Source organism: Ictidomys tridecemlineatus, chromosome 13 (genome assembly GCF_052094955.1).
Source record: "Ictidomys tridecemlineatus isolate mIctTri1 chromosome 13, mIctTri1.hap1, whole genome shotgun sequence".
Classification (NCBI taxonomy): Eukaryota; Metazoa; Chordata; class Mammalia; order Rodentia; family Sciuridae; genus Ictidomys; species Ictidomys tridecemlineatus.
The window spans coordinates 20,648,631-20,674,190 of NC_135489.1; the positions used below are offsets into that span (position 1 = coordinate 20,648,631).

General features: G+C 37.8%; 1 protein-coding gene across 7 annotated transcripts in view; it reads right to left on the minus strand.

Moving 5' to 3' along the window:
- Dcc (DCC netrin 1 receptor) overlaps positions 1 to 25,560 on the minus strand; it is a 1,068,266-nt gene that overhangs the window by 39,573 nt on the left and 1,003,133 nt on the right. For 5 of the 7 annotated variants that reach the window (XM_040273020.2, XM_021725006.3, XM_021725007.3 and 2 more), the window contains exons 24-25: positions 17,488 to 17,714; positions 13,286 to 13,402 (exon numbers count right to left, since the gene is read on the minus strand). In XM_040273020.2, the coding sequence (XP_040128954.1) occupies positions 13,286 to 13,402; positions 17,488 to 17,714 (344 nt within the window). Of the gene's footprint in view, positions 1 to 5,622; positions 5,792 to 13,285; positions 13,403 to 17,487; positions 17,715 to 25,560 lie in introns of those variants that run through there. The other 2 variants (XM_078030026.1, XM_040273028.2) reach the window with 2 other exon arrangements.

The window sequence follows — 25,560 nt, forward strand, 5'->3', positions numbered from 1 at the left end:
AGATCAATAAAAATATTGAAGTAGAATTTATACAATAAGTTGTATCTATACATGAATATATACAATTAATGTACAAAAAGACTCTTTCATGTCATTAAATGATGAAAGTCCAATAAAATTTTACTTTATATACAACAGTGCAGAAACACTACTTGTAATGTTAACTCAAACCATAAAAAAAAAATAGAAAAGACATGGTCACTGGAAATAAAAACATAAAATTTCAGTTCATAAAAATTTCATGCTGCAAAGAAGATAGATGATGGGTATTAGGTACTCAATCATAAAAATGGATCATGTTTATATATTAATTTATGAGGAGAGTCAAGTGTGGATATAGTTCAAGGAGAAAAATGAGTGATGTGAACCTTTCTCTTTTAAAGAAAAGCTTCCTCATGTGATTACTAAAGGCATGATAATGAATATCCAATTACTATTATATTTTGGATTTTTTTCAATTTATTAAAAGAGTGGTATATCAGAAAAAATTTCACCTCTCAGAAACTTAACTTAAAACAAAATATATTAAATGTTAAATTGTGAGGGTTTAGGTTTTCTAAATTAGTTTAGGACAGACTTAAGTGGAAACTTGAAAATAAATGACACAGAGCACAAGGCCTCAATAAAGACATTGTATAAAGAGTAAATTATGATCACACATACACATGCATGGCTCCAGAAAAAGGGAAATGTTTTTTAAATGGCAAGGAAATTTTAAAAGGAATCAAGAGACTGAAGTCAGATACCAGCCCAAAGGATTTTCAATTCCTTCAAGAAAGAGGTTTTAATTTGGTTGAGTTCATGTCTCATGATACACTGCTAGAAATACTTCATTTTTCAAGTGAGCTAACAGAAGGGATTATCAGCTAACAGGAGTCACATCTGGAAATCTGACTTTTTAATCCACTGGAGTTTTTAAGTGGTTTCATATATTAGTGTTCCAAGGTATATAGTCATTATAGTAATAATAATAATAATAATAATAATAATAATAATAATAATGGACTTAAACACATTTATAAATAAAATCAAATATGAGTATAAAAATGTATGTTTATAAAACCCAAATTTCCAAACTCTGAGGCACTTAATTTCATCATTTCACCCATCTTACTGATCAAACAAGATCATGAACAACCATGAGGACTGATGGTCAAGTTGCGAAGCATAACCTTATTGACAGTTTCTACTCATAAAATAAATGTGGCAATAATCATCACCCTTAGATAGAGATGGTGCCTGACCCACAGGTTATGCATATTTCTTTCTCAATATCATTGTGTTATTATAGTATAAGTAATAAATATTAAAAGCCAGTGTTTCAGACTATTTACAAAAAGTTTCATTTCATTATCAATATTATTATATTGCTATAATAAAAACAATAATATTTTGAACCAATGTGTTATACTATGTTTAGCCAAAGGTTTTCATCAGTATCTTCTAGTATGAAGCCAAATAAATTTGGATGGAAAAACATAAAAAGAACTTGGCAAGCCACAGAATCTGCAAGTTAGAGAATGGAGAGAACCCAAGAGGCTAAACTTATACTCCAGTTCCAACTCTTTCATTACTGAAGAAAGAAATTTCACTTTTCAATAGTTTCCCATTTTGGCTGCTGACCTGGGCATAAAAGGGTTTGCAAATAATAGAAGTCCCTTGAAAAAGAATAATCTATTGTGTTTGTGTATCTCAAAAACTCTCATTATTTTATTTCCTGACATGGAGTGGAATAACCCTTGCTTTTGACCGTATTCTGAATTATTATTCATTTCTGCAGGAGTGTTAAAGTCCACATTTCTATAGAATAATAGTTGTTGAAAAAAATAATCATCCTAAAAAAAAGTTGAATACAGTACTATTAATTAAAGTATCTTTTGTTATTTTCCCCTGAGATATCAGTTTTGAGAACCAGAAAAACACACACACACACACACACACACACACGCGCGCGCGCGCGCGCAGGCACACACACAAACACAAACACTACCATTAAAACATTCACTGGGCTGTTATGTTTATGTAAAATAGCTTGGAGAGCGATATCATCAAGCATTTTCAATAAATCTCTGCTCTGTGGCCAGACATGACAAGAAATCTCTTCTGACACAGTTTGCTGACAATTGAATTTATATCTGACACTTCTGCAAAAAGATTTTTCAAGTAGAAATTCCCTCACCAATTTATTTAGCTCCCTGAGCCGGGCACTGTGGTATTTGAAAACTTTTACAACAATCTTTAAAATGTTAGTACTACATGTGACCTACAGGAAATCTAAAGTGAAGACATTTTTTAATGTTACAAATTTTAAGAACTAAGATCTTTCCCAGACGTTTCTCAGTGTGGTACTTGACAGAATTGAGAGGTTTGTGGAGGAAGGAGGGGAACAAATACAATAATAAAGATAATTATGTTGAAGTGAAGAGTTCAAGTGAAATGATTTCTCTGTGGGCTTCTCTTTACCCTATCTTTTCTGCAACCACCTATATATGAGTGGAGACATTTGGAAATTTAGTGTTGATTGCCCTTGAAATATATTCACATCCCCTCCATATTTTCAGGCGTTCTTTGACTAGCAAGTCTCACAGGATAATATTCAACAGTATCCACAAACTTGATGTAGGGCCTCTTTTGGGAAAGTACTAAGATTAACAAATACACACTCTGTAGTTGTCTTTCACGTGGTGCGAAAAACTGAAGTGCTCAAGTCAAACTGCCTGGGTATGTTACCTTATTCTGCCACCTGCTCCTGAGTAAGTGTCACCGGCAGTATCAAGGCAGGTCCCAAGGAGATCTGCTTTCCTGTGGGACTCCTCTGCACATTTTACAGTGTGACCTGGTCGCTCATAGAATATGGCAGGAGGGATGGAGATCACTTCCACAATTGGGTTAGAAAAGATGACTTGCTCTCTCTTACTGCCCACCTTTCAGATCGCACTCCGGAAGGAGGCTGATGTCACATCTTCAGGAAATACTGGGAGAATCAGGAGGAGGCCCAAGTGGTAAAGAACTGAGGCCCATGACCAAGAGCCAGCAGGGAATCTCTGACTCAGAACTACCTGGGCTCCTGAATTATACCTGGGCTCCTGACCAAGCTGTTAGGAAAGTAAGTGAAAGTTGTTTTATATTGCTACCTTACAAGGGTGATTTGTTATGTAATAATAGATAACTATACATTGACTTGAGTAAATTACTCAAGCTATTTCTCAGTTTCCTAATCTGTAAAATGGAGAGGACCCAAGCACCAATTTTATTTATTTATTTATTTTTGTATGGGGGGATTGAACTCAGGGGTACTCAACTACTAAACCACATCTCCAGCCCTATTTTTTAATTTTATTTAGAGACAGGGTCTCACTGAATTACTGAGAGCCTTGCTAAGTTGCTGAGGCTGGCCTTGAACTCATGATCCTCCTGCCTCAGGCTCCCCAGCCTCTGGGATTCTGAGAACTAACCTTATGATTCAGTCATGAGTGAGGATCAAAAAGCTCATCCATAGTCCAGCGGGCAAGTGTCTAGTCAGGAGTTAGAATCCCATACACATTGACTCTTATTACTAATCTGCATGGCTCCAACATGTCTAACCAAGAGTGGATTGAATACTATCTAGTTGGAAATGTTTTTTTTTTAAAAAAAAAATTTGAGAAAAAGAAGTACAATATATTAAGACAGAGGCAAATAAATCACTTTGAAATCAAATTTGAACTTGTTGGAATCATAAGATTTTTGAGACTGGAAAGTTAAGCTCTTCCCACAGGGGAGGAGAAGAACTGGAATAGTGATCATGACATAAAATCTGGGTTGAAATTCTTGTTTTGTCATCTATGAGTCCTTCGTCTGTCAAGTCTACTGAGCCCGCTTCTAATGCGGTTTAGACACACCTCACAAGATGAGGTATGATGTGATGCTAACTGGCTCAGTGCCAGTCTCAGGGTGGCTATGAAGTTGTAGTAAGATCCAAAGTCATGCACTATTATAAGGGAGATTTAAGGATTCCCAAATCCCTCTACCTTTATCCCTTTTGTTGGCCATCTGGGTTGAGGTCTTTTGAGATAGGACTACAAAGTTAAAAAAAATATGGAACAGTTGTGATTATCTGGGAATAAATTTTGACACCCTAAGTATCAGACCAAAGATGAGGCTGGAGGGAAGAAAAACCCTTATGTGGGTCCACAGGATTCCCTAAAGATGAGCTACAGGCATAATACTATTTCCTTCTAAGCAAACCAGTGACTTTGCCAAGACTTGGTGAACTCATTTGCCTTAATCATTTATAAGTTGCCCCAGATCCCCCCCAAAACCTTGACCTCTATGAGAAAGGTCTTGGAATAAATGATAGTATATTTTGTTGTCAACATCTCCAAGACATTAGGAGTTGAAGAAGAACTGCTGACATAAATCTTAAAAAGAAAAGGATCTGTACTTCATTTGCTCTAGAAAATCTTCCTATAATTGAAGTCAGTGTTCTTTTTACATTTCATCATCTGAGGTTTGATATTTTCACTGACTCTTTGCCAGATCCCCTCGTGGTTAGATCCCCTGTATCTTTGAGAAACAAGCCATCTTTTACCTTGTAAAATCTTCCCTGAAAGCATAATTCTGTATTCCCTATAGGCACTTGTTTGAGCTTAAAAGTCAGATGGTGTTTGGTTGTCTGTTTTGCAGTGCTGGAGGTCTGACCCAGGGCCTCATGGATGCTAGGCAAGTGCTCCACCACTAAGTTCATGCCTAACCTCCAAAACCATCTTTTGGCTTTGCACACAATCCTACTAACTACCTGGTTTAGCAATCCAAGAGACTTTCAACTCAATTTTTTTTAACAAGTCATTTGGTTATAAAACTACCAAGAAACAAAGTCTGTGCTCTCATTTATTCACAACTTTTCTAAAGCTTATTCTTATATAAAGCCAAGACATTCACAAAATATAGCCCGATGCATACAGCATGGTGGGGCTGCAGAGGTCCTGCTTCTTGAGGCAATCATAATAAAGGAAGAATGAAGCATGCTGTTCAAGACTCAAAGAGTAAAATCTGATATTAATGATATGCTCAAACTAGTATTTGGAATGATCTATTAGGTAATGATGATGTTTCTAATGCAAATTTAAATGAAGTTTGAAATCTCGGCTGCTTTCTCCTTCCTTCACATTCCAATCTGTTGAAAATCTGTATGCTATTGATGTTATGGTACTAGAGCCACTGTTTGCACGTATTTGCACCCACTGCTCCAAAGAAAGCATTCTCGTTTGGTAAGTGAATCCACCAGAGCTACCAGGAGATGGAAGAGAATGCCTAGTTCTAGAAACCTATCGAGCTGGGCCCCTCTTCGGGTACTGGTCTTTCATATCCTGTATCCAAGGGTCAAACAAGGATTCTGAGTTGAAATCAAACATCTTAGAGCCTGGAATTATCTTCTCACAGGCCAGTGCCTCTCAGTATCCATCTGCACAGAAGCAGACCTTCTAGAACTGTAGTATGTTGGGCCAGCAGAATTTCATTTTTTTAAAAAATCTACTTTTACTTATATAGCTTTATTTCACCACCAAACAGTTTCTCCAACTTGCTTGTTTGTTTTCTGCAGCCCAGTTACTAAAGTAGATGGTTTTAACGGGAAGAAAATTCTCACAGTAAATGTTTTAGAGAATCTACAAACCCGTAGCTGTAAGTTGGCCCAAAGCTATCACAAAGCCAAACTGCCCGACTTCCTTTGCTCCTGTTCCTTTATTGGATTCTTCAGACTGCCTTCTGCAGACTTCTGATTTTACACTATGTTTTTTTGTCTCAAGTATTTCTAGGGAAAGAGGAAAAAATTGAAATTCAAGAGGATTCTGTCCAAAAACCTCTCTTCCATTAAATTGTTAGAATTTTATACAGAGATGATCTTACAGATGACCTGCATCCCCTACATCCTTATAAACTCCTGGGTCCCTTCTCTGCTCTAGCATCTATAGGAGTGACAAAAGGCCACACAAATGGTCACAGTCCACTGTATCATAAAATTCTAGAAATATAATACAATTTGAATCTCTTTCTAGAAACTCCTCTCAAACAGAGGAAGCTGTTCACCCAAGGTCACCTGTCTGAGGATAGGTGGCCAACAAAGAGTACATGAGGCAGGGTCCAGAAGGCCAGCTCCAGCCTCGCCTCTGTTGGGACAACTCTAAAGGACAGCTTAGCAGAGGCCCCCATTACACCACGTCCATTGAATGTCATCCTCACCCCAATCCCACATGCCTCTCCCTCCCAGGCCTTGTTCTAGAAGTATTTGCTAATAAGTCCCCAGTCTTCTCATCTCTGTCTTAGAGTCTGATCACTGGAAAAGCCAGCATATGACCCTTATAACCCTTTAAAAGGTCAGGAAAAAGAAGACTTGATGCTTTGATATTTTGTAATTAATTTTATTATTGTAAGAAAGAGCATTTCAAATAATACTTTCGACACTATAAAAATAGTCACCCTTCATTACCATTTTACAGGCAGGGGTCACCATGTTATGAATGGGGAGTCAATAGTTTGAGGCGCTATCCAGCCTGTGCTGTCCACTGGGACATTTCTCATAAGCATCTGGACACTTAGCTGTGTGGTGTCACACGGGCAGGAAATAGCATATGGCAACAATGATTGTGAGCCATGAAATATAATCTCTGACAAATAAGTAGATTTTTCTCTCCCATGAAAATAAATACATTTTCCTTGTGGGATTTAAAAAAACAAAAAAATTAGCTTTGGATAGGTTATACTTTATCTGCTAAATAACATTTTATAGAGCATGATAAGAAATGTCTACAAAGAGGGAGAAATTACTATAATGCACTAATAAAAAAGAAATACAAATAGCTTAAGAAATAATGACTCATAAATGGAACAGCAGACATCTCTCTCTATATGGCTAGAAATCTTAAAAAATGCTATGGTTTTGGTTTACATATGACTCCATATAATAGTTGAGATCTTAGTATATCTAAATGATTGCATTTGGGTCTATTGGTAAATTTATCTACTATTCTGAATGAATTTATGGCTCTGCCAGGATACATATCTGAATTTCTTAAACATTGTATGGTATCTAATGCCTTGGCAATCAGATTAGATGCAAAGAAACTATTTTATTTATCATAAGTTTAAGAATTTATTTAGAAATAAAATAAAGAGTAAGTATCCTTTCTAATTTTAGTAGCATAGCTCATTTTGCTTGTTTCTGAATTTTATGTAAATTGAATCATAGAGTTCTCTTAAATTTCTGCCTGGCTACATAATATCTGTGAAATAATAATTTGTATTAATTATAATAAGTTTAAGAATTTATTTTAGAAAACAATGATGGCTATATGTTGAAGTAATTTTATTTTATTTTTTCATATGGTTTCTTCAACACACTGCATATAACAAAGAAAAATTCAACATGACAAAATTATTAAAAAATATATTCCATTGTCTCTTCATTTCTTATTAAAGTATAATATGCATATGAAAAATTGGGAATATGTCAAGGGTAGTGCTTAATGATTTTTCCAAAGTGAAATGCCTAGTATTCATCATCCAGAATAAGAAACAGAACATTATCAAAAGCTGCTCCATAGTCTATTCCAGTTATTAATCAAATCCTATCAAGAGTAAGGATGCTTTCTAATTTTAATAACAGCTCATTTTGCTTGTTTCTGAATTTTATGTAAATTGAGTCATATAGGTCTCTTAAATTTCTGTCTGGCTACATAATATCTATGAAAGAAAGTCTCCATACTGTATTTTAACCTTTTAGTATATTCATTTTTATGAATGCATGGTATTCCATTATATAAATATACTACAATGTATCTATCCATGTCAACAAAGATATGCTACAGAAAATAGAGCACCTCTGGAATATGTCTTTTGGTGAAAAGACTATGTATGTGAAGATAGTATATATTTATCCAAGAGTAGAATACATCTCACAATAGATCAGAGCACATACTTAAACATTTTGTAAAGCTATATGTTATGGCTCATGAACAAGAAAATATTGAATTATTCAGAGGTGAAATGTTTAGATTGTGAAAGCCATAACCTAATCAGTGAATTAATCCACTTGATGGATTAATAATTTGAATCCATTAATGGGTGGTAAACGTGTGGCTAGAGGAAGTAGTCCACTGGGGGTGTACCCTTGGGATTACATTATTCCTGGTTCTTGTCCTCAAGCCCTGTCTGTCTTCTGGTTGTCACGAACTGAGCAATTTCCTCCACCTAGACCTTCTGTCATGATGTTCTGACCAACTTGGGCCTGTCACTGTGGAGTTGACCACCCAGAGATGGAACCTGTGAAATAGTGAGCCAAAATAAACATTTCTTCCTCTAAATTGCTCTTGCCAGTTTTGTTTTGGTCACTCACTGCGATGAAAAGTTAACTAACACATCACGTAACAGTTTAAAACCACGTATTTAATTATCTGTTTTTTTTTTTCAAAAATAATAACAATAATAATAAAAATCTACTGCAGGCTATTTTAGGAGCCTCATTTATATAGAGTAAGATGCTGGAAATAAGGGAAGTTTATTATTTCAGACACAGAAAAACTCAGAGCTCAAGGAGATAATTTGAGGCTGCCCGGCAAGAGGACAGAAAGACACTGGGTTCGGGTTCAGACTCTGAGAACCTTAGTGTTAGTTTGTAAATTGGAGATGCTGCCTGCTTTCAAAAAAAATAAATAAATAAATTCTGAAAAAAAGAAAACTCAGTAAAGAAGATAAAAGGGTGTGAATAATATAAGTCTTATATTAGTCTTTATCTCTGAAAAAGCAGTATACCATAGAAGTTTAGAGGCTACTCAGGTTATCCTGTAGCAAGTTTGTTTAAGTAGGCCAAGTTTTTGTTTCCCAAGTGCATAATCAGAATGATTTCACCACATGATGATATTATGAGAATTAATTAATAATGAGCAAGTTAATAATTTACCAAATGATAAAGTGAATTTACCAAGTGACTTTTGATAATCAAAAGTCTTGATACTTGTCTGATTTCATTCCATCTCTATTTTTAAGATGTTTATTTTTTCCTGTTTAATGAAAACAATTTTAATTATTCTCAGTATATGAAAATTTTGTTGGAAGATATTCTATCTATAACTTATTTGAAAAGGGCCTTGAAACACTGATATTTTATAAGCACCAGGAAAACATCCTTCAAATACATTTACTCATTCATTCATTCATCTGACAGATACTTAGCAAGCACTGATTTTGTGCTAGGCACTATGCTATACAATATGTGAATATGAAGATGAATCAGATACATTACCTCCCTCTCATGAAGTAATTCACAACCCATTAGAGGAGAGAAAATTTGGACTTAAATACCTAACCATGTAAGGTAGAATTATGTATTTAAAAAAATGCCATAAAGGCAGTATAAAGCATTGCTATTAAAATATGAAAAGGGAAACCATCATCTCTAGGTGGACTAATCAGAAAAGAATTTGTAAGAGCATCAATATCTGTCCTGGTCTTTAAAAGACATATAAAAATGTGTTAGGTTGAGCTATCCATTGAGTCATTCCAGAATCTGCAGAAGGAAAAACTAGAGAAGAGCTGTGTATATTTGTAGACTGGCAATGAGTCTCGCTTGGAAAGCACTTGGGGTAGGCACAAGGGTCTTGCAATAAGAAACTAGGTGCTAATCTTACATACAGAATACTGTGTAGTTTTTATTTGTTTTTGTTTCTTCTTGGCATACAATGGGAGCCATCCGAAAAATTCATAGAGGACACTGCCATGCTTACCTTGTTTTAGGGTGAAATCTGTCAAACAGGATACATGGGATCTGGAAGATGCTAGAGACAGGGAGACTAGGTATGAGGCTATCTTTCTAGTCCAGGGCTCAGATCATAAAGAAGAGGACAAAATATGAGTGGAGCAGGAGGGGAGGCAGGGATTCAAAAGACACTGTGAAAGAAACATGAATGGGCTATGGGAATCTGCTAGAGGAGGCAGTTACATTTGGGAAAGAAAGGCCCCGCAGTGATTCGGAAGCACAGTGAGTTTTGAGAAGTCATCTGGAGAAGATGGGCACTTGGTTACAGAGGAAAGTGGCCTGGGGGGAGAAAAGAGTCAGCTACATGCAGCAGCCCCTCTCCAGGCAGCAGGAGTTATGCAGGGGAAAGGACAAGGGCTTCCTGCAGTGGTACAGTTGGGAGGATCATTATGGAGAGAAGGATTCTGTAGCCAGGCTTCTGAGTCTGAATTCTGGCTTTACCACTGACCAGAGACTTGGATGAAAGCAAGTCACCTGCCTCTCAAGCTGCAGTTCCCTTATCAGTCCATCAGGCATAATAGACAGTACCGACTCCATGAACTGAACACTTGGCAGTCAATTCAAGTGCCATGCATGCGTAATGCATTTGTATTTATTGTCATAAAATTGAGAAAAGATGTGTTGGGGCAGAGGGCAGACGTGACAGACACCCAGTAGTTAAAATCTAACAACTGGATTCATTCCTTCGGTTGAGTAAACTGTACTTGTACATAGTATCAAGTCCCGGGTGCAGTTCTGGGTATTAAGGATACAAAGTGATCAAAACCAGCAAAATGCCTACCCTCACAGAGATTATGTTAAAATACGGGAAGCAAATAATAAATAAATAAGCATAAAAATGAAACAGGATGATGCTATGCATTAATAATAATAATAATAATAATAATAATAATAATAATAATAATAAAGCAGAACAGAGAAGGAAGAGAGTGCCAGAGGTGCTCTGTAGTTAGGCAGCATCCAGGGAAGATCTGCTTACGAGGATGGCAGCAAACAGAGACCTGGATGACAGGAGGGAGGAGCTCTCAAGGGAAGAGAACATCAAGTGCAGAGTCGCTGACTTGGAATGTGTTACACCAGGAACAGAGAGGAGGGGTAACGTCTGTGATGGATTACAGGGGAGCGTCTGGAGGTAAAGCGAGGGATACCACAGTGCACAGACCACATGGGGCCTTGTAGAACAGGGCAGAATTAGTGTTCTACAGTGATGGGAAGTCACAGAGGACAAACCTGGTCCAGGACACAGCTGCCACTGCATAGATAACTGACTGTGGGAACTAAAGGAATCATACATGTATTACCATAGTCTAGTCACCTGTCAGAGACACTGGGAGCTTGGAGAAAAATGGAAAAGGGTGGTCAGACTTGGGGCATATTTTGTAACCAGGATGTATGGGATTTAGTGGAAGATTGGATTGGGGGGTGTGAGAAAATCAGAATAAAGAAAAATGAAACTAGTACTTCTGATCAGGGTAAATGGGTGAACAGTGGTACCATGTCTCTTGAAGTGAAGAAAATGGTCTAATGAACAGGTTTGGAGGAAGGCAGAGAAAATTATGGGAAAAGAAGAGTGCTGTAGTAAGCACAGTTCACATACCCATAGATAGCCATTTGGAGAAGTTGATGTCTGATAAGGACCTTGATGAAGATCCTAGAAAGAGATGAGGCTAGTGATACAGTTTGGAATCCATCCGCATTTAGATAGCATTAAGGCCGTCCATCTAGATGGCATAGACTAAGATACTTGTGTAGGCAGGGGAAGCCTGAAGCCTGAGCCCTGGGTACTCCCTCTGACTTTTGGAGATCAGGAAGAAGAGGGAGAATACCTAAAGGATATTGAGAAGCAGGAGCTAAAGGGCTAGAAAGTAAATGGGAGAAATTTAGTATATTGCAAGCCAAGGAAAAACTGGTTTCAGGGGAAAAGTGTGAACCTCTTCCAAATTTGACTGATAGATTGAGACTTGACCTTCTGATTGGACAATGTGGAGACAGTGATAACCATGGCAACCCTGGTTTCAGTGGAGAGTGACTGGGCAAATCTGATCACCACTAATAAAAATATTAGAAAGAGGAGAAAGTGGTCACAGACAACTTTTTAAAAATTTCAGTAAAAGGGCGGAACAAAACTTTAGTTGGAGGGGAGAAGTGGTATCAAGTGGGTGTGTTTTAAAACAGGGGTTTGGCCAGAACGTTTGCATGCCTTCTGCCCACTGCAGTGGTCAGTGCGGAGGGAAACCAATGAGGCATGCAATGTAAGGGATAATTACACAACAGCCCCTCAGTGGGAAAGAAGGGTCTGCAAGATGGCTCTCAGACAGGAGCACAGTCAGGTCAACAAGATTTGATGCAAAGATGAAAATACCATCTTTTCTGAATGCTTCTCTTCTAGTTAAGAGTGATGAAAAGAGAGAGAGGTTTTGAGTCTGAAATGTCACAATAAATATAAAACATTCATCTTATGAAATGAAACTGCCACTAGATAAACGCACTGGCATTTCCAAATAGATGAGAGGTGACCCTGGACCTGTGGTCACACATACCCTGAAGAAAGGCTGTGTGTCTTTCTCTAGTGCACAGGGTAAACAGCGGTGGAGCTGCTAATTTAATCAGGGTTGAATACTTTTTCCAGGTAAGTAAGATGGCGAAGGAGGATCAAGGGAGACCAGACAGAGATAACAAATGTCTACAGAGAGTGAGTCGAGTTTGGAGGGGGAAATAGTGCACCAGAGAGATGAGTAGGGGGGAAGAAGGCTAATGAATTAAAGGTTCTAGAGTGACTGAAGAATTGCTGGCAACGGGGCAATAAAATAAACTTATCCTAAGGTGATGGAAGGATGGTAGAAACTGGCACTTTGTACTGGTTTGGTGTGACATGCAATTGATGAACTGAGGTGGGTTGGAGCCAATATCATTGCAGGTAACATAAAGGAACTAACAGTCCAGGGTATCAGATGGATTATCTGCATGAACAGGGTAATTATCAAGATTGATCATACAGGTAATTGGACAGAAAGCGATCCCTGGATGCTAATATCATCAGTGAAGTGGGAGCCAGACAGAAACCTTCCACGAGGAGAGGGTGATAAGTGGGTGTCTGATGACATCTGCGCCTACAGAGCCACATTATTTAAGTATGAAAATTGGACCCATTATAAAAAGTAAAAAATAGGGCTATGAAGGTGATCATTAGATTAAGATCAATAACACGGATATACATGTCAGCTCCTTTCACACCAATTCATGGTTTTACAATTCCTGAAATATGTGGCCATTTACTTTGTAACAGAAACGATTTGATTATACATATAAATTAGACAATAACACAAAAACAATTAGGATTTCTAATTGTAAATGATATGGTTTCAGTCATTCTTTATTATTTCTGTCTAGAAAGTGCAGAGAAATTTTTAATTCTTGCTGATAACTTGATATTTCATAGAAAATGTGCCCATAGAAAGCATTTCATCTATTCGTTGTGGGGATAAATTTGCTCACCGGGATTGTTGGATTGGGCCTCCATGGGGATCATGAGTTTGGTTCGAGTGGCTCGGCGTGCAGCCAGTGACCTCTCCAGAGTGGACATGGAGCTCCCTGCATCCTCAGTGTCTTGACCTAATGGGAAAGTGCTTTTGATAAACGAATATTCTTCAAAAATCGAACACGTCATTTATCGCCAGGTATTCCCATGTCTTACTACTCTTACAGGTGTTTCAAGTGATAGCATTTACTTTCTCCCAAACCATACACTTGCATTATACAAAAACTGAAAAAATTAACCCCGACTTCATCTCCAGAAAGAACTGTTTTATATTTTGATGCTTATGGTCTTTGCATATATATCTATATGTAACAGAAAGAATGCATATATTAATATACTTGTTTTTCGAAAATGGCATTACTCAACGCATAGTAGTTTGAAATCTGCTTAAAAATAACACAAATATCTTTATCTGTCAATAGATAAGTCAGTGAAATGATTTTAACTGCTGCATAATATTCCACTGTATTGATTTAGTAAAATCCATGCAGCTAGTTTAAACTAAAAGACATTAAATCTTATAGAAAATATGAGAAACAAGCTACATTCTTTAAAAATAAAGATGGTCATGGTTAGATACATTTAATAAGATTCCATAAATTGCCATACTAAGAGTCACTAAAAATAATGAGAAAGATTAATGCAGATTTGAAAAGTTAATAACAATGTCCATTAAAACAAGTTCTGAATAGAATTTTCCATATGTTCTCATTTATGTAATATACATATAAAAGCATATACATATAAAAGCATACTCACTGAATATATATGTGCTCACTATATGGAATACATATGTATAAATACACAAATATACAAACCTATATAAAAACATACAATATCTGTTCATGAAAGTCACACAAAAATTTTTTTAATATTGCTTTTCTTTTTGTGAAAGGGATTAGGAATTTGAAATGAGGAAAAGGGAAACACATTTTTTGTACTTTTGGGTACTAATTTTTCACAATTGTTAAAGTCTTTTTTTAAAATCACATGCAGTTTTATATTAAAATTTTAATTAACAGAATTTAAAATTAAAAATAATTCTGGGAATACCTTACATGTGGGTAAGATAATGGTGCCTGCCTAATTCTGAATCTGTACACATCCTTCAAAATCTGTACCAATGTCTATATGACGAATAAAACTATTCCAATTCTACACAGTAAACAAAGAACAACAAAAGAAAAACAGGCTGACCCCCAAAGTTCCTCTGAAAAATAAATAATACTTTCCAACAAAATTATTGATCAAGCTAGTTTCACAGAACTTTGTGGAAAGCTGGATATCTAGAAAAAAAAATCTGTATAGAAGAGTGAATAGGGAAATAAGGTTGCCAAGCCTGGCTTGATATAATCCACAAGAGAAAGTACCTCCTGGCACATATGCACAGAATGGCAATACGATGTGGTTGTTTTCATTCCTCACTATCGTGTGAAATTTTAAAAAATTGTAAATTAAAAAAAGTATATATATAAATGTGTGTGTGTGTGTGTGTGTGTGTGTGTGTGTGTGTATAACCAACATCATTGTTGAGTTCTCTAAAGACCATAAAAATAAATGCTTCTAGGGAGCAAAGATGTTTAAATTTTGTCAAACTCAGAGATTACCAAAAATGTGAAAACAGCAGGTGATAAAATCCTTGCCTGCTGCCCTCACACCTGCTGCCTCCCTCTGCTTTAGCCAGAGATGTAGAAGGGGTATTTAGTTTTTTAGGTAGAAAGAAGCAAGAAGAAAAGACTCCAACTGTCTTCACACACATCAGCTCGATCTCCGCCAGGAAAACACAGCCATGCTCACTGTCCTCATTATTTGCTGAATCGAGACTGGGACCTAAGAGGAGAGCCTTCTTAAAAAAGCCTTCTTTTGGTTTTCTAACTGAGAATGGTCGGTAATATTGAAGTGATGCAAGAAGGGCAAGAGAATGATTTCTCCTTGAGCATAATAGGGGTGTGGAAAAGAAAAATGAAATTCATTTTGATGATATGTCATGAGGTTTGTTAATTAAGGATATCAGTCAAAATTTGTTATATTTGGTCAATTTTAGAATTTGTATATATATATGTGTGTGTGTGTCTCTCTGTGTGTATAAGGAGGTGCAGAGAGGTCACGGGAAAAACTCCAAGAGTACAGGGGCAGAGCTGTCCCTTCCAACAGGAGGCACAGGTGCTCTCCCCTCCCCCATCCCTGGAGTCCAGTCAAGAGTAAAGCTGAAACATGAATCACCTGCAAAGTGCGGAGGTTTCTGCAGAAGACATTTTTTTCTTGTTTATTTGCCAGGTGGAAGCCTGTTCGGGCAGCGGGCTTATTGCTCTGCCCTGCCTATCCGACAGAGAGCTGTGGTGGAGAACGAGGACTGGACTTGCACCACTGGGCATTGCAAGGACATAGGGGCTTCCTGGGGGTCAGGTGAACATTGGAAGGTGGGTCCTGCTTGAGTCTTCTTATAAAAAACTCACTTAAGGACAATGACTCAGCAGAGGCCCCATGAGGTTGATGGGGAGAGCTGTGCCTGGTCAGAGGGTGCTCAGTCCTTACCTGGAATCTCACATCATGGAACTGGACATGGAGGAGTCCCACAGTTTCCCATTAAGAATTCATACTGTGCTTATAAGGGACCCAGAATTTGGATGCCACAAGGGGCTAAGCCATGTGTCCAGAAACACTTCAGAGTCCTTTTGTCCTTCCCTTTCCCCTCTCTATGATATCCATCCCTCTAGGGTCATATGCCTAATAAAGTGTGAGGAGGTGGGAGGAAAGACGCAAAGGTGTTTCTGAAATACACTGTGCCCTCTTTTCTGCCCCACTTCATATCACTCCGAGGTGCTAGAGGATTTAAAAAGTAAACAGTAACCCCTGGTCCCCAGAGCCAAAAGTCTCGCCAGCCACTAGGAAGAATAATCTCTAAGTTAAATTTTAGACTAAAGTTTTCAAAAGGACTTGACTGCCCTTTAATAACTGAAAGTGATAAAACAAACAAACAAACAACAACAACAATAACAACAAAACCTAGGGATCCTGCATGAGATGTCATTTAAGGGCTAGAAAAGGAATATTCAACTATCCATGGTTGAAAATCAGGCATCAAAGGCCTTGTTTTCTGTTTGTTTGTTTGTTTGCTGCTAGGGATCAAACTCAGGGGAACTTAACCATTGGGTCACATGCCCAGCCCTTTTTATATTTTATTTTGAGACAGGATATAAGTTGCTTAGGGCCTTGCTGAGTTTCTGAGGCTGGCTTTGAACTTGTGATCCTCCTGGCCTCAGTCTCCCAAGCCACTGGGATTACAGGTGTGTATAGTCTGAAGTCCTTGATAATGCAGTTTCGAGCTAACAAAGTCCAGTAAACCAATTATGCATTCAGATAACTAAAAAACAGCAGCTGTGTTTAAAAACAGCAGCTACTCATTCTATAATCACATTAGTGGATGCAGGAACTTTTTGGTTTCATATTTGATTATTCTATTTCCATAAACACTTAGATAATATGAGGACCCACAGGAAGCAAAACAAGTACTTTATAGAGTTCTTCATGATCATGGACACTGACAATTTGTTCTGTACCAACTCATTGTAAAACAAGCATTTTTGTTCAGATCCCCTTGTGGGTGATAATAGCTTTCAAGCAAAATCTTACCAAACTAGGCTATGTCATGTGATTGTCCAGTGATGATGGTTGATCTTCGTGGTAACTAAGGCCAAAATAACAGAACATTTTATGTTTTTATATTTCATGGGCCCCTAATCTGATTATCCAAAATGAAGGAATTGACAACAGATTTAGAATCAACTTTTAGTCATCTGTAGAGACTGGGAACTGAAAAATGTACACATAGCTTCAAACTTCATTGCCTGGAAATAACTTTTGCTCAAGATTTAAGAAAACTCCATTATTTAGGCTTCTCATTTCAATATTTTCCAATTGCATTATTTCTAACTTAGAAATGTCAAGAGTTTTTAAAATGATAGAAGTCGGGATATGATGGAAAAGAGAGATATATCACTGGTTCATTAACCAAATTTCTGTCAGGCTATTTTAATCATTGATAAATGACCCACAATGACATACAAATCAGTGGGGGATATCTCCTGGAAAGAAGTGGAAAATCCCTTGTGGGGTTCAGAATGGCTTGTTTCCCCTGCCCCAGCCAGCAGGTGGTTACCTGAATGAGAGGTGCTCTTGCTCCCCAGCTGGGTTTCTGACTGGCTGTGGCTGACCGGTGTGAGGTCTTGGCAGCTTTGGATGGGGGAGTCCCTTGCTGCAGGGTCAGTTCCTGATGGCTTCTCCATATTTTTCATCTCCATTTCTTCATGATGGATCCAAAGGTCAGGGGGTCGGAGGTCCTTCTGACTGCCCTTTCTTTTGCCCGCACTGTGGGTGGCCCGCTTCCTATGGAGCAAAGGGAGAAGAAAGTCCCATGTGAGTGCCTCTGTTCCGTGGCACTTCCTGTCTGTCTTTGGTCAATTCCAGCTGGAAGCAGGAAACACAAGCACTCCCAGGAGGAACCCTGTGAAGCCCCAGAATTTGGCAGACTGATTTTGGCTGCCTTTCCTTTTCTCCCCTGAGCTTCACTACATTAGAGGAGATGTGGCGCTGAATCCCCAGGGCCTTGGCCACCTGCCAGAAAGCTCCTTACTGCAGCTTCACTGGCTGCAGATTCATGCACAAGGTGACAATGGGTTAGATGGAGCCATATGCCAATCTTTGGAGCTAGGCATAAGGTACCTGACTGCAACATCTGTTCAGGAGATAAATGGAGGAGTTGCTTTGAAAGGGCAGATAGAAATAAAAAGGCCAGAATCTGTGCCAACAGCAAAGATTGGGGCTTAGAAGAAAGTCTGTACCTCAGCTGTATAATTGAACGTGCAATTGGGACGCTTGCTATTTGAAAACAAAAGGCCACATGAGGACATTCTTAGGCAAATAAAACATTTTTTGCCTTGGAGTCACCAAGTGTCTGGATTCAAACACAATGAAGTTCGTCCTCTGAAAACAGAAGTGAAAGATCCATCCTTTGAAAATGTGCTTCAAATGTCTCCTATTCGCCTTAACAAGGATTTAGCAGCCCAAATTTATTTTTTTCAGCAATAATTTCACCTGGGAGCTAGTGAGGTTTAAGTGTTCCCTGCATGCTAAGTAAAGTAGCCTGATGCTCATACTAGCCATTCTCTTCAGCAGGGGATCAGAAAACTATGCCTTTGTGGGCCAAATCTGCACATAGCCTGTTTTTGCAAATAAAGTTTTATTGGTATATGGTCATGCTCATAATTTTTGCATTGCAGTAGAGGAACTGAATAGCTGTGCTGAAGACCATATGGCTTGAAAATCCTCACTAGTTTTTATATTATTTGGCTCCTTTCAGAAATAGATTTTTGACCCCTGCTGTAAAATTTTATAATTTTTAAATCTCTATCTGTAACTTCTGTTTCTTACAAAATATAATGCCTTTTATACAAAGAGTGTGAACAAACTGTTCTAGCACTGACAGAGCAGAGAAGCATCTCTTTCCTGCTTTCCTCATTTGTAATGAAGAATTTATTGTTGCAACTGCTTTTCATGATGATATGTGGCTCAAACAAGGTGCTGCTAGAAACACTGCAACCTGTGTAAAGCCAGTGGGGGTGACTTTGCCTTCCTAACTGTTAAATAAGAAGCTTTGCAAATGTTTGGCAATTAATAAACTTTTGGTGTTGTGATTTGTTCAATTTTCTCCTGCTTTCTTAAAGCATGTTGGTGAGGAGAGGAGATAAAGAACTCCAGACTTAATATCTGTTTTGTAGTTTAGTAGAGAAATAATGTGGCTCTCTGTTCTAATATTTTCCCAACAACTACCTGCATTATGCTGGGATTCTGCCAGCAGCTCCTCACTGTCTCTAAACCAAGATCTCAATAACTCTTAGACCATTTACCTGTGTCTCAGATAATAACCCCCTGGTAACTGCCCCTCCCTGAATTTATTTCTTACTACTTCACCTGCCCCCTTCATCTGATCGGCAACTCACGCATAGCTATTTATGTCACCTACCCTGGTGACATTGTAAAAGAATTTAATTTCATTCTCCAACTTGGAGGTTTTACCCTGTCATCTCTTTCTCCACCAGACTGAAATTCTGAAAAAAAAACTTTAGCATTTAGCTGCTTGTTCTACAGAGATGTACCAGTTCCGATATTCAGGACAACATAGTCAGACTCTTCATGATAACTCATTATTTAAATAGCCTGTGGTGAAACACAGTCAAAAAATTGATACCAAGTAATAAATTATAAAGTCTGGTTACCTATACTTACATATATGCTGACTAATTCATTTATTCGTTAGTGCCCATGACCCAGTGTTGAATTTCTCCCGGCTTCTTCTATTTTTTTTTTTTTAAGTTCCAAAGCTTGGCTGAGGCAGAAACATTTTATAGGTTGTGAGTCATAAACTCATCTGGGAAAAAGTGATCCTTCCTGATAAAATGCATAAATATTTTTCTGATGGACTTTAATCAGATCAAGACTCTTCTGAGAAGCTACTTAACTACCTAGCTGACATTAAGGAATCTAAAGATCTCCAGACAGACTTTATTTCTTTTTTGTATACATTCTATCAATGACCACGAACCACTTTTGTTTTCTGTAATCTCTCTTTTCAAGAGAGAAATCTGTGGGCTTGGAGAGACCTCCCCTCCTACCCTCATTGCAGCAGGTGTGCAGTAAAACTAACAAGCGCTCAGGACCAAAAGGCCTGAAATTTGTCTTAAAATTTACAGGAACAGCTGTCACCCTGGCCTTCTACCCATCTGTTGTTGTTTTTTTTTTAAACATAACAGGCTCACTACAGCCCATAGTTCCTCTATTTCACCACTGGAAAAGTATGTGTGCGGATGATACCCCTGCAGGGCTCCCCACCCACAGTGTGGCCCCTGGACCAGGGGCATCAGCGCCAACTGGAAACTGGTCAGGGATGCACGTTCTCTGGTTCCTCAGAATGACTTAATCAGAAACACAGAGAGGGCAGCAACCTACTCTAACAGCCCTCCCAGGGCGAATGTGGTTCACCTATAGTTTGAAAAGAGCTGTCTAGGGAATTATTTGGTTTTCTTGGTTTTTATTTCAAAGCTAACATTTCCATAAGACCAAAAAAAAAAAAATTCTACGTTTAATACCTCCTTGTAATACCAAATATACCATTTCCCACATTTATTCTTATTTTTTCTTCCAAAAACAGCTTTAAAATGGAAGTATCTCTTTCTACCTCATATATTCTTGAACAAAAGCAACGCAAAGACTTCTCCCAAGCTCTCTGTTTTCCCCTCCGTACCCCACGCTGACGCTTTTGCAGTGTGATGGCTTTCTGTTTATGCTTTTGTTTGTCTGTTTGTTTAACTTATGTCCAGAATGTGTTTGCAATCTGATTTTATTAAAAACGACTTATTCTTTAAGGCTTGCTTCCAGCTTCTCTTCCTCAGGGAGTCTTTCTAACCACTCCAGAAGACTTCCTACCAGTTCATTTCCCTGGTCTCTCTATGCCACTCACTTGGCATTGAGTGCCAGGTGTCTTATTGAGCTGTTCCCACTCCCTCAGTGATATGATTCAATTCCTGTAGAAGCATGGGGGCAAACTGTGTCCTTCACTTCTTCAATTGTTTTACAAGATTTATTCATTTATTTATTTGGCTACCATTTATGGACTATCAATTATATGTCAAGAAATGTACTAAGTAGGACAAAGATGGTACAGCATGGAGAGCTTAGCTAAATGATTGGAAAGTGGCATGATTCCTGGGAATTTCTGCATTTTTGAAGTAAGAAGCAAGGAACACGGCAGGAAAGCAAGGCTAAAAATGTAGAGGGCACCAAACCATTGAGGTCTTGTTTATAAATTAATCGGATTTATGACTTTGTATGATGCTGATCAGATTCGAAGCACGGAATGGTTTCTTGAATAAAAGAGAACTTTTTGTTATTCATTTTTTTGAAAGCTGGTTCTTGACTGGTCCCTTTGTGGCATACTTTGCACAGAACCTATCCTCTAAGAGGAATTTCTTTCCTTTTCACTTTTGATCAGTATGTCAAGGATGTGAATGAGCTGGAAGCAACACTGGTTGAGTGTCCATTTTATTCCAATTGGAGTTCTAAAACAGTACTATCACCTCATAGATTGTTTTGCCACTTGGTAATAAATCAGTATGTTCTCACGCTGCGCTTAGGCATCTCCTGTGAGTTGTTGACAGTTCCCCAGGAAGTCTGAAGTGGTCAAGGATGTGCCTGAGAGCTAATGGAGAGGGAGACAGGAAGACAGGTGCTTAGGGAAGGCTTCAAGAGGGAAGGAGGTCTGAACTGAGAGTGAAGAAATGGTTAGGCGCTACCCAGAGAAAGATGTAATGGAAGGATAAATATGTCCTCCTCTTCCTCCATCTTCCCTAGTGATTATTTATATATTCTACTAACAGGTACTAAAAATAAAATAAAAAGCCTTATATTAGATACTCAGGACATATTTTTGATACTCAAAATATATCTAGATTTTCTGAGATAAAATTTAGATGCATTAAAGACTTGAGTAGTTGCCAGTTAAAAATCCCTGTGAGGTGAATACTGAAAAAAAAAATTAAAATATTTAAAATTGAAAATCAGTGACAATAATCTATAGGTGTTAAAATATGGTATTTTTCATGTGAGAATTTAAACATTTGATCTTCATTACTCAAAATCTCAAGATTTGAATGTGTGCTAATCTTTAAAACTTGTGCATGTGTCAAATCAAATAGATGGCTCACCTATTTGTGATTCTAATCAAGAAAACTTGTTTTTATTTACATATTTAAATTAAAGGTATTCAGGCAAGATTGTTAATTGTCTATCCAGATAACTGCCTTAGAAATGTAATAACTATGTGTTCTACAATATGCTCAAATGTCAAATATTTTGTCTTTAGTGTCTATATACAGATTTTAATTTGACAAAGCAAGTGATCTATATGTTCACCAGGAAAATGTTATTACGTTATTAAAAAAGCACAGAGAAAGCTCACCTTAAGCTTTCATACAACATAATTCTTCTGTATTATTATCTTTTGTCATTTCACTAATTGAAAATGTATAGGGAATATCTTCAAAGTATAAAAAACCCTACTAATTAATAACTAAGTAAAAAGATAAGAAAACGTTTTTTAATTCATATGACTTTAAAGACAAATGCTACCAAGTGTTTCTATAATTTATCAGTATTCCACGGGAAGTTTTTGTGTTTTAAAAGGTAGAAGGGATGATGATAAGTATTTAGTCCTAATAACTCATTATGGTTTTTTATTTTTGGAGGCAAATAATTTCTTAATCACATGCAAAAGTATGATCATTATCCATTTGGTTTTTCATTGCAGGTATTTCTATGGGGAGTAAAATCAACAATGGAAAATATATCAGCTTTGATTTTTCCTGGCATAACATTTTATTTGAAGGAACTGATACCTAGGGATTAAAGGCCCCCACAGGTGACACAATTAGTTTACTTTAAAAATAGTAGAAGCAGAACTGGAACTTGGGTTCTAAGTTCTATTAGCTGTTTTATATGGAAAAAAATGAAATCTTTTCCACTAGACTGAACTAAGCAGATGACTTATGTTGTTATTAAGTATGTGTATCAATAAAAATCGTGATAAATCATAGAACAAAATGCATGTGTACTAACTTTAAGAGGGTATTACTAATAACACAGAAAATGCTTCAACCCAGTTGGCTATAACTCAAGTCCCTCAATATAACACAAAGAAAAATTCGCATTCCCTAGCAGCCTCAGACAAAAAGACATATATTAAAGAAGCCCTGAACGAGTTTTGTACTTCACCTTATTAATTACATTAAAGTCCCATTTTCTGAGAGCTCTGCAGAGAACCTTATTTCTGTTTCAGATTGGAATTGATTTTGCTTTCATCTGCATTACTCAATGTGGTGTAAAGGCCTCGATTGTGGTTGTGTGTGTACGTGTGTGTGTGTGTGTGTGTGTGTGGTGTGTATGTGTGTGTGTGTGGTGGGGTACTCCTCATGCAGTCAAGAAAAATTCAATTAAAACTCAGAAACAACTTCAGGAAAAATTTCCTTTTTCTTTTTCTGCTAAGAGATGCGAACAATGAGAGCAAGGTGAAGGCCAGAGGATCTGCTGCTCAAGAACTATGAAATAAAGTGGGAAAAAACCCAAGTAAATATGAAGAGACTTTGGGGGCAGATGAGGAAAAACAAGGGAGCTGTAAATTCACTATTTTGGTCCTTAGTCATTTATGGAAACCATTGACTCTTTCATTCATTTCCTAATTTTATAAGTTAGTTATACTCAGGGCTCAGCATCTGCTCTTTCCAAATAAAATCTTCAAGCATTTTTTTTTTTTTCCTGGAAGGGCTTAGTTGTGGGATTTAAGATGATTTTTTTTTTAACATGGTGTCAAATTTCACTTTTGCACATTGGGAAGATGGGTATTTTCTCTATAGAGAAACAAAACAAGTTCAGGAATCTAGTTTGTCCGTCAACGTCACTGTCAAACTTTCTTGTCACAGTAATGACAGTAGGGGAGAAAAATGAAAAAAAAAAAAATTGAAACCCAAACCCATGACAGATGATTTGGTGAGGCTCAGTTAGCTTAGGGAAGGCACCAGGGTTGCACAAACAATCCAACAATAGGCCAAGTGTGGTTCTGATGTTTCCTTCCCTCTTCCCTTTGTGCAAATCCTTTCAGGTCTGCTTCAGAGACCTGATGCCTGGATGGCCCCCTTCCAGTGTCACATAGCCCCTTTGCTGGAACACTGGATGGAGACATCATTCCATCTCGTAGTGCTATTCGTTGAGTGAGGTTGGTCCCCATGCAAAGCTCACATTGAGAGCTGATCCCCGGTGTTACAGTGTTGAGGGGTGTTGGATCCTCTAAGAGGAGTTAATAGTTGTATTACAGGAAAGGATTCTTGCTCTTCTGGGACCAGGTTCATTATGGTAAGAAGGGGTTGTTAGGGAGGGTAGCTATCTCTCATCTCTTGCTTCCTTTCTTTGCCTGTGACCTCTCTCCCACATAGGCCTTCTTGCTCCTCCATTTTTTCCACCATGCATAAAGCAGCAGATGGCTCTTACTAAAACTAAACAAATGCCAATGTTATGCTCTTGGACTTCTACAATTGTGTGCCCAGAATAAATCACTATTTTCCAATAAATTATCCAGCCTCAGGAACTTTGTTATAGCAACAGAAAACAGATTAAGACACTATAGCAACAGAAAACAGATTAAGACACTAATTATTTGTTTTCTTCCTAAGCCTTATTGAGTGCCCAGCACTCTGGGAGTGACTGTGTCTTCCCAGGAGGCTTACAATGAAACTGGCCTTTTTAAGCTCATTCTATTCATCAGATTTCTTATTTGGGCAGAATGAACCACAATACCAGCTATTACCTGCTTCAAAACAGTCCAATTTCATAAATGCAGCTGGATACACAATTTGTCCTGCCAGAGAAATGAATTAAATACCAAGACTGCCTCTATAACTCTTAGTCATTTTCTTTAGTAGGTACACACTCTCCTATTCTGTTTCTAAACACCTCACTTCAGAGTGATGGAGATAAACTAGAGATCAACAAAGAGAGTTTTAGGATTTGTAAAAGAAAGTCTGCGCTATTAGCAAGCGAAGAGAGAAAATGTCTTGCTGGAGGATCCTCCTCTAGAAATGAGCATAGTATGTAGTTGTCAAACCATTCACCTATATGCCCAGCCTCAGGCTTTCAGAGCTAGCACCATGCCTGAGGCCCCCCAAATAGAAAGTCAGCCAGGGAGTAGAGCTGAAAAACACACGTCAGACTAGATTTGGCAAGGACTAGAGCGCCTAAGAGGCAGACAATGGCTAGGAGATGATGGCTGAATTTCCCAGCTGGCTGACATAGGCAAATACACTAGTTATGCACATGGCTGGGAGGGGATGAGCTGCAACAAGACCATGTTTTCACTCTAAACTTTATGTTGTGATGCAAAATTTTCTACATGTACTAGAACCTAGAGCTATACAATATGAAAGCATTTTAAAACTCTTCCATACTTTTAATTTCTGACAATTAACCATCATAAGAAAATAAGAGCCCTTTGGAATCTCTGAAATCCATCTCCTTTTCTTTATTACTGCCTCTGAGCGAAGCACCCTGTATGATTGTAACAACACTGAACTTGATATTCTATATTTAGTCATCCACTCAACTAGCATTGATTAACTGCCTACAGGCCTCC